The following is an 8,517-nucleotide window of genomic DNA, read 5'->3' as shown; positions in this document are numbered from 1 at the left end:
TCTCTAGCAGGATTCACCTTTCCGATTACGTGTTGGACCTTGACCCTAGGCCATATGACCGCTCTATCGTCTAGCTTATTCGTGAAATAAGTCAAACGATATATTTGCAAACGAAGAATAATTTATGAATAAAACTTTTATATACGTGTCCTTAGCGATCTAAAAGCAAAGGCTCAAAAATAAAATTCGATGAAAAAACCTCAAAATCAATTCCAAAATTTAAGGTTAAAAATTTAATTTTTGACTAATTGACTAATAAGCATAAGTATAAACGAAAAGGTGAGGTTGGTCAACATTTGTCATCAAATTTTGATCAAACTATTTATTGATCTTTTATATTTTGAATTTGAATGCTCAAAAACAATTCAAAATTTCACTCGGTGCCCTTCTAAATATCCCGTTGCAATGCACAGACGACATTCTAGTTTACTTCAAATTCGTTAAGAATAAAAATATAAAAGTTTTATTTATAAATTATTTTGAATTCTTAATAAGGTGTATCGATAATAAACATAAATACAAATGAAACGATATTTGGTGAACAGAGATACACGTGGGTATACAAGTACGGGAAATCAGAATATTAGATGCCCACGCAACGTGTTCAGCTACTCCCTCCACGCGGCAACCGACGCGACATTCTGCCACCGCCCCGCGCCCCTGCCTACCTTTCCCCAAAATCCGCCTCGTACCGGTACACACAACTCCCTCCCATCTGCCACGGCGGCCCATTCCTCCCGCACGACGCACGCGGCTCCGACCCCGTCCACTGGCTGGTCTGCACTCTCCCATCTCACGCCACCGCGCGACGCGACCAATTCCACGGCCTCCTCCCGGCTCCCACAAAAAGCGATGCCGCCTGCCGCCACCACGAAACGGAGCGCCACATAAGTCGTGTCCGTCCACTCACCCACGCCACCGCCACCGCCACGCATGGCCGCTCCGCCGTGCCCGCCGCGGCGGCCCATCTCCGCGCCGTGCTTCCTCCTCTGCTTCCTCCTCGGCTTCGTCGCGGGCCTCTTCCCCTTCGCCCACCGCCACCTCCACCTCGACCTCCACCTCCCGCTCCCTCCCCCTGCGACCGCCATCCTCGTCAGGGAGGACCCGCCGTCCGTCGTCGTCGACGTCGACACCCCGTTGCCGGCGGCGGCGGAGGAGCGGAAGCTGCTGCTGGTCGTGACGCCGACCCGCGCACGCCCGCTGCAGGCGTACTACCTGCGCCGGCTCGCGCACACGCTCCGCCTCGCGCCGTCCCCGCTGCTCTGGCTCGTCGTCGAGTCCGGCGCCGCCACGCGCGACACGGCCGCGCTCCTCCGCGGCTGCGGGGTCATGTACCGCCACCTCTCCTCCCCCGTCCCCGACGCGCCCCAGGATCGTCCCCGCCGCCGCGGACGGAGGCAGGACCGCCCGGCTGTTGACAGCCGCGCCCGCCAGCGGAACACGGCGCTGGATCACATCGAGCACCACCGCCTACACGGCATCGTCTACTTCGCCGACGAGGACAACGTCTACTCCCTTGACCTCTTCTACCATCTTCGCGACATTAGGTGAAGTGTAGCTATCATGACGTCACACTTCTGACAATTTAGACTGTTCTTTTGATATCCTGATTGGAATCCAAGTCAATTTAGATTACGTCGTACTAATTCGTTATTGGAGTTTCGGTACACGAAACTCATTGGTGCCAATTGGTGAACACTGAACGATATTCTGGTGTTTAGGAGTTTTGGAACCTGGCCTGTGGCAACCTTGGCCCCCGGGAAGAGTAAGACGATACTACAAGGACCAGTCTGTGAAGGTAGTCGTGTGGTGGGATGGCACACAACAGATAGGAGCAAGAATCAGAGGAGGTTCCATGTAGATATGTCTGGTTTTGCATTCAACAGCAGTAAGCTTTGGGACGCCAAGAACAGAGGTCATCAGGCCTGGAATTACATCCGGCAGCTCGACACGGCAAAGGAGGGGTTTCAAGTAAGCTAGCTAGTATACTTCTTTTTCCTACTACTCCTTAGAGCAAGTTCAATAGTATAGCCAACTACTAGCTCCAATTCATCTATAGCCAATCTAATAGCTCATTCATACAATAGTTACATACTACACTATTAATACCTAGTCCCACCTGTCATAGACACACTGTGTCTTGTAGTCCGTGCTACAGCTGGCTACAAATCTGTAGCCCGCTGCTCTTCTTTCTCCTAATTTATCTTTTTAAAATATGTTTGCAGCTGACTTATAGCCTGCTATTGTACCTGCTTTTATAACCTGAAATGGAGGGAGTAACTGGCTTATTAATAGTGTACCTGCCTTATGCTTTTAATGCAGTTTAATTTGCCAATTTTGGCAACTGATCAAGCATTATTAATTTATTTATAAACTACCATACCTCTTAAGTTTATTCATTTGGATGAAAAGTGTCTGTTCCCTTTATATGAACTTATGAAGTAATACAAGAACTCAGTTCAGAAAAAGAAGTAATGAAACAGCTTATCTGCACAATGGAAGTGTTGGAATGCTTCCATTAACCCATTACTCTGGTACCAGCCAGCTTAACAACACGAAATTACGGATTGGTGACTGCTCCAAGAAAGGGAGCAGTTCACAGGGCCAAGCTTGATTTCTTGATCATCCTCATTTAGTAGTTAAACTGGTAGGAGCACAAAACATAAGAGTTCCATAATACGCCATCATCATTGGACAAGCAGTTGGTGTGAAATGGTTGTAGAAACTGTTGGGAGAATAGTCTTTTTTTTCTCTGTGTGCGTGTGTTCATGGCAGTGGATTTCTGTTCCTGTCTTTGTGTTCATCACAGTTTATTATTGTTATAAATCCATCCTTCCATATTAATAAAAAATGTGCAGAGTTCTTGTGTTTTAAGGAAAAAAAAGGATAATGGAGGTTTTATGAGCATTGCCAATGTAAACCAAGTAACCAACTAGCAGGTACCTCAGGCATAGGCATGTCTCTCTTGTTATTCGTGTTAATCATACCGAAATATACTTTGCATCAGGAGAAGTTTTTGGTGTGAATTATGGCATGGGTCTGTTTTTTTCTCTTCTATTAGAAGGGCAGGAAACTAAATGCATCTTTCTTGCATTCTACACCTTCACTTGATTCAGCTAGTTTATACTTCATACTGAAGCTGCATATCTGTTTGCACTTGATAGTCGAATTGAGCCTACCACACTTATGTGATGTTTTCAGCTCTTTCCTACACAAATGAAAACCTTATGTATTTTTACTCATTTTCCCAATGTATGTGCATAACTTGATAATCTAATCATGTTGCTTTTCGTGAAAAATTTAAAATGGTAATTTGTAATGTCTTATACTTATATTTCCGTCCGAAGTTAACCACACCTTGTGTCTTCCCTTTATATTTTTGTTCTGATTTTAACTACCACCTTGGCTTGGATGCACTCATGTTTGTTTGGTTATCTAATAGCTGTTATAATTAATCCTTACAGGAGACGGCATTTATAGAGCAGCTTGTAGAAGATGAAACTCATATGGAGGGCGTACCTCCTGGTTGTTCAAAAATTATGAATTTTCATCTTCATCTGGAAGACAAGAATGCCATCTACCTGAACGGGTGGCAAACCACTCAAAACCTGGATGTAATTATTCCTTTGAAGAAGGAAGCAAGGCCCCTACTATAGCTCCTTGCTTACCTTGCAGGTACAAACTTGATCATTCTGATAGTTTCTCCATCATCATGGTCTAAAATGATATCTGGCTAGTTTTTTTGGATGTGTCGTTTAATATGTTGATGTTATTCAGCTAGCTGATGTATTGATATCCATTCTTATTCCTTCAAAAATATGAGTAACCACATGATAGAAGTAGTTAATGGACAAATGTGGAGAGTTCTAGCAAGATATCAGGTTAACTAGTTGTATACTTGTATGCCCATGCATTTGTATGGATTGAAAAAAAAAATGTCTCCAAGTATGCCAAGCCACTGTGGCACTGTCACTAGTCTTAATTGCACCATGCCATCAACTCTATGCTATGCCCAGCTCTTGTCATGCCTTTGTCACCAAGCTCAACAGATAAGAAAGACTGTTTTAGATAGATAGCCTGAAATGTTAACAGTGTCTTCCTGAGTTTGTTAGGGGAAGCAGTTTTTTCTCACCGGAGGTGAGAGGAGGGATAAACCAACTGCTGTTAACACTGCAAACCTCCACAATATATGTTGCAAATATATAATAGAAGATATATATATGCTTAGTGGTTGTTTCTGTTGAATGCTGTCAACGTTTTTCACTGTGTTCTATCTGCACATCCTTGTAACTTGCTTGAAGTTATGAAAACAATGGGTTTTCTCTATATTTGCAGTAGTGTCATTCTTAACTGGTCCATTTGCCTCAAGCAGATCCTCTTTTCGATGTGGCTGAAGAGAAGGAATGTATTTCAAGTCATACCAGGGCGCCACAGAAACTGAGGTGGTTCATATATACCAGAGTGCCATAGAAACTGAAGTGGTTCTTTTGGCTTGTCATCTTATCGAAAGTCAGATAGGATGGTTTGTGGATTAGGTGTACATACAACATAAACACATGAAGAAATCTGCGCTTACTTTTCACATCTAACATGTAAAGATGCTAATCCTGATGGCAATTTTGTTTATTCTAAATCCTTAGTGGCTGTCTGCCCCTTACCTCCATGGCTTGCTATTTTGTCTGCTGCAATTTTGCATTTTGTTTTTGTTTTTTCATGTGTCCTCGACAGTGCGGGGGTAAGTTTTCAGTCAGTCATAAGTTTACATCTGATCTCAACATTTTATAATCCTGTGCGCAAGAGTTTCGAGAGAAATTAACGACAGCAATTGTGGCTAGATGTCACTACTACTGAAGTTTGAGTGCGTTGGCCATTGATCATGATACTAGTATGTTATACATATTAGCTACTTAAAAATTCTACAACCTGATTCTTATAACATGCTGGCCGGTGCTCTCTAGTGAAGAGTGAGCGACCACTGGTATCAGCCTCATCCCTCATTGTGCCAAAAGAAGGCACGAACCTACTGCCAGTGGCAAACTTGCACCATGGCAACCTCTGAAACCTATCCAAATTTCAATTCAAGTTTCACAATGCACTGCGATGTTTTCAGCCAGTTGAATTGATGTGTTTGTGGTACAATTTTTTTTAGAATACTAATGAAAATTAATTTATCAACGAAATATACTGCCGAGAAATGCAAAATTGTGAAATTGGTGGTTGCTCACAAAACAGCTAATTGTCTTCTTGATTTGTTGCAACTTACTTGACTGTTAAAAATTGAAATACATTGAGAAAAAAAGGTACCAACACTGAAATCATAGCTTGTATATCTTCTTCGATGACAAACATGTTGCAGCAAGCAAGGTAAAGACCAATTCAAAGGAGAATGAGATTAATAAGGAATTCGGTTGTGCTGTTAAACATAAACTCTATGAAGCCTCCAGAACTTAAAGGAAGAGGCATCTGAATTCTGAAATCATATCTCAAACTACTAAAATAAATTGTTCTGGCTTATCCTTGGGAGAAATTATTTCAAGAGAAAATGTTAAAACTTAAGGGCATTAAATAGAAATGTCAACATGAAGTGCCACAATGGTACGTGGAAACCAAAAAAAAGATCAAAAAAGAAAAAAGAGAAAAACTCCCAGCTGACTTGTCTATACAACCAGATGATACCTGCCCTGAAGATGCAAGTTTGAGTCCTTTACTCAGCTTTAGTTGATTCGTAGTATTCTAAGCATGTCTAGGATAGTGGATATTTAAGAGGCTATAAACTATATTAGGTGATGCAACAGAGTAAGACATGGCACTGTTTTGCTTCATCGGTTTTGGTACTAGTCGGACAAAAAAAGACTTCAAAAGAAAAGTGTGGTCAGATTATTGTAGTTGTAACTTGTCAGAACTCGGAGAAAAAAAAGACAAATGGAACTTCAGTTTCTTATGGTTATGTCAGAAACCTATAGTAGTTTACAATATTCTTAGTTAACCATCAATAGGAAACATGTTTCATCCTAAATAAAAAAGAACATACCTATGATTATGCATAAGGAGTTTGATTCTGCTGATACAGAAACTCTATGAAGCCCACTGAACATAATGGAGGAGCATCTGAAACCATATATCAAAACTACTATGTAAATTATTCTAGATTATTCTTAAGAGAAATCCTTTCAAACGAATTGTTAAAACTTCATAGAATCATTCAAGAGAAATGTCAATGTGTGAAGTGCCCCAAAGGAATGAACCTTGATATAGATATAATGCAATATAGTGTTAAACTTGTTTATGCTAAGGAAATTTATATATAAAAATAACAGAAAATCAAATAGTACCTCCATTTCAGGTTATAAGACTTTCTAGCATTGCCCACATTCATATATGTGTTAATGAATCTAGGTATTCATTAACACATATATGAATGTGGGCAATACTATAAAGTCTTATAATATGAAACGGAGGAAGTACTATATTTGGCAAATTTACATCAAAATGAAGAAATGGAAAAGACAAGTGGCAATTTCTCTATGTTCTGTTACTTATCACTGATAATTCGCCAAAATATGGACAATGATCTGCAAACTGTGCCTAGTTAAAACAGATTGAGTATAGGCACATCAAAACTGTTCCCAATCCAGCAAAATAGCTCCCTCTTATTGACTAATAATTAAATGATATCAATTCTACATGCAGGACGCAGCAAATACAATAAAAATGTGCAACAGGCATGAAGGGCACACAAATTATTACTTTGCGCTCCTTGTTAAATGCCTGGAATCATAGCTGACTTACTAAGTTACTGTATAAACAGAAGACATCAGCACTGAACACACACTATGTTAGACTGACACCATTTTGCTTCATCAGATGGTTAGTCAGACAAAGAAGACTTCAAAAGAAAATGTGTAAACAGAATATTGTAGTTGTCAGTTTGTCACTTGTCAGAACTCAGAGAGAGAGAGAGAGAGAGAGAGAGAGAGAGAGAGATCAGTGGAATCATTTTGTTATGGTCATGTCAAGAACCTATTAGCAGTTTGCAAATAATCTACAGTTAACCAATAATAGGGAACATGGTTCATCAGTAATAAAAAGCACACACCTACGCTTATACGTTGTTTGTTATTCTGCAGGATAGTTGATTTGGGAGATGGAATTCATAAGCTGTATCATGCATATTAAACAAATTAACTGTATCTATGTTACGATTGTATCATGCACACCAAATTAGTCAACAACTAACTGTATCTTCAACCAGAAATCAGCGCATCAACATTGTATAGGTGTTATTCTTATTAGTTCACAACTGGGTGGATTTCCAACCCTGATACAGCCACATGACACAGACTTACAATTACGAAGCAGCGGCAGATCCAGACGCAGCAGCCGCTGCATCGGCCGGAGCCGCCTCATCGTCCTTGTGCTTAACCATGCCCGAATCGACTAGAATCGGCACCTCCGCCGCCAGCCACGGCGCCAGGCCGAGGCACAGCGCGTGCGCGATCCCGAACCTTGGGCAGTTCTTCGCCCACAGCGGCTTGAAGTGCACGGTGAGGCAGATCTTCCCGCCACGGTACATCTGCATATCCATCCACAGCAACATCAATCACAATCCAATCAAACAATATTCGCATGAACGGACAGAATTGAAGAAAAGCGTGGGGGGAATAAACCAAGAACCACACCTTGTGGGTCTTGCCATCGAGGGTGGGGAGCTCGATCTCGGGGGCGACCTGGGGGTAGGCGACGGGGATGTCGAACTGGAGGGGGAACTCGTAGCGGCGGAGGTTGTGGACGTACCAGCAGGTGCCCTCCCAGCGGGTGCCCTCGGGGTTGGCGGCGGAGATGCGGAACCAGTCGTTGTCCTTGGACTTGTTCACCGACGTGTAGGCGATCAGCGCGCGGTACTCCTCCTTGAGACGCTGCCGCCACGCCTCGCCGTCCCGGGGCCCCGCCCGCGTCGACAGCAGCGGGATCTCGCCCACCACGCTCTTCGTCCCCTTGTCCCACCCCTCCATCGCCGCCGCCGCTCTTCTTCTCCCTTCACTCCGAGCGCTTCAAGCCCTCAACTCTGGTATGTATTCTCGTGTGGAATTGGATCTGATTTTTTTTATGGGAAATTGGATCTGATTTGGTGGCGATGCGAACGCGATTCTTCCTCTCTCAGGTCTGCTTGTTTCTCACGCGGACGGACCAACGGATCGATCTCTTCCACTGCGTGGGGGAATTCGATCAAAATCAACGGTTCAGATGAAAAGACAGTATTGCGAATATTAATTCATTCCGTTGAGTCTTCTTTTATTTGGCAACACAAGGGAAGGGACTGTATTTGAGAGGAGGGAATTTGGCTGTGATATTGGTTATGAAGTTTGATTTTTATTCCCTGTTGTTTGGAGAAAAAACGAGAGTAACAATAAGTTTTGGGAGCGGTTGTTCGAAAGAAAAAGTTTAGGATGAATTAGAGGAGGTACCATAGCAGACTACCCTCCTAAAATATAAGCATTTGCAGAATCTGATATGGTC

General features: G+C 42.7%; 2 protein-coding genes across 3 annotated transcripts; one reads left to right on the top strand and one right to left on the bottom strand.

Annotated features, from left to right (window-relative positions):
• The first annotated feature begins 713 nt into the window (after positions 1-713).
• Positions 714-4,663, top strand: LOC4348270 (probable glucuronosyltransferase Os10g0205300). 2 transcript variants are annotated; one of them, NM_001423927.1, is made up of 4 exons: positions 714-1,547; positions 1,722-1,971; positions 3,465-3,675; positions 4,373-4,656. In NM_001423927.1, the coding sequence occupies exons 1-3, from the start codon at positions 934-936 to the stop codon at positions 3,654-3,656; spliced, it is 1,056 nt and encodes a 351-aa protein (NP_001410856.1). In that variant the 5' UTR covers positions 714-933; the 3' UTR covers positions 3,657-3,675; positions 4,373-4,656. The 2 variants fall into 2 exon arrangements, with proteins under 2 accessions (NP_001410856.1, XP_015614637.1); XM_015759151.3 differs by having other exon boundaries at positions 765-1,547; positions 4,336-4,663.
• A 2,560-nt stretch (positions 4,664-7,223) lies between these two features.
• On the bottom strand, positions 7,224-8,108 carry LOC4348269 (ubiquitin-fold modifier-conjugating enzyme 1-like). Its single transcript, NM_001423926.1, has 2 exons — positions 7,680-8,108; positions 7,224-7,573 (listed from the first exon to the last, which is right to left on the bottom strand). The coding sequence occupies exons 1-2, from the start codon at positions 8,010-8,012 to the stop codon at positions 7,349-7,351; spliced, it is 558 nt and encodes a 185-aa protein (NP_001410855.1). The 5' UTR covers positions 8,013-8,108; the 3' UTR covers positions 7,224-7,348.
• Positions 8,109-8,517: the final 409 nt, after the last annotated feature.

Source organism: Oryza sativa, chromosome 10, assembly GCF_034140825.1.
Source record: "Oryza sativa Japonica Group chromosome 10, ASM3414082v1".
NCBI classification, from domain to species: domain Eukaryota; kingdom Viridiplantae; phylum Streptophyta; class Magnoliopsida; order Poales; family Poaceae; genus Oryza; species Oryza sativa.
The sequence above is the reverse complement of the archived record's forward strand: the minus strand, read 5'-3'. Positions and strand labels throughout refer to the sequence as shown.

What these genes read in the sequence shown, in the direction of transcription:
- LOC4348270 (XM_015759151.3), top strand. Translation starts at nt 934, where the DNA reads ATGGCCGCTCCGCCGTGCCCGCCGCGGCGGCCCATCTCCGCGCCGTGC. An exon ending in TACCATCTTCGCGACATTAG is followed by an intron (nt 1,548 to 1,721) that starts GTGAAGTGTAGC and finishes TCTGGTGTTTAG; the next exon opens with GAGTTTTGGAACCTGGCCTG. An exon ending in CGGCAAAGGAGGGGTTTCAA is followed by an intron (nt 1,972 to 3,464) that starts GTAAGCTAGCTA and finishes TAATCCTTACAG; the next exon opens with GAGACGGCATTTATAGAGCA.
- LOC4348269 (NM_001423926.1), bottom strand. Translation starts at nt 8,012, where the DNA reads ATGGAGGGGTGGGACAAGGGGACGAAGAGCGTGGTGGGCGAGATCCCG. An exon ending in TCGATGGCAAGACCCACAAG is followed by an intron (nt 7,574 to 7,679) that starts GTGTGGTTCTTG and finishes ATGGATATGCAG; the next exon opens with ATGTACCGTGGCGGGAAGAT.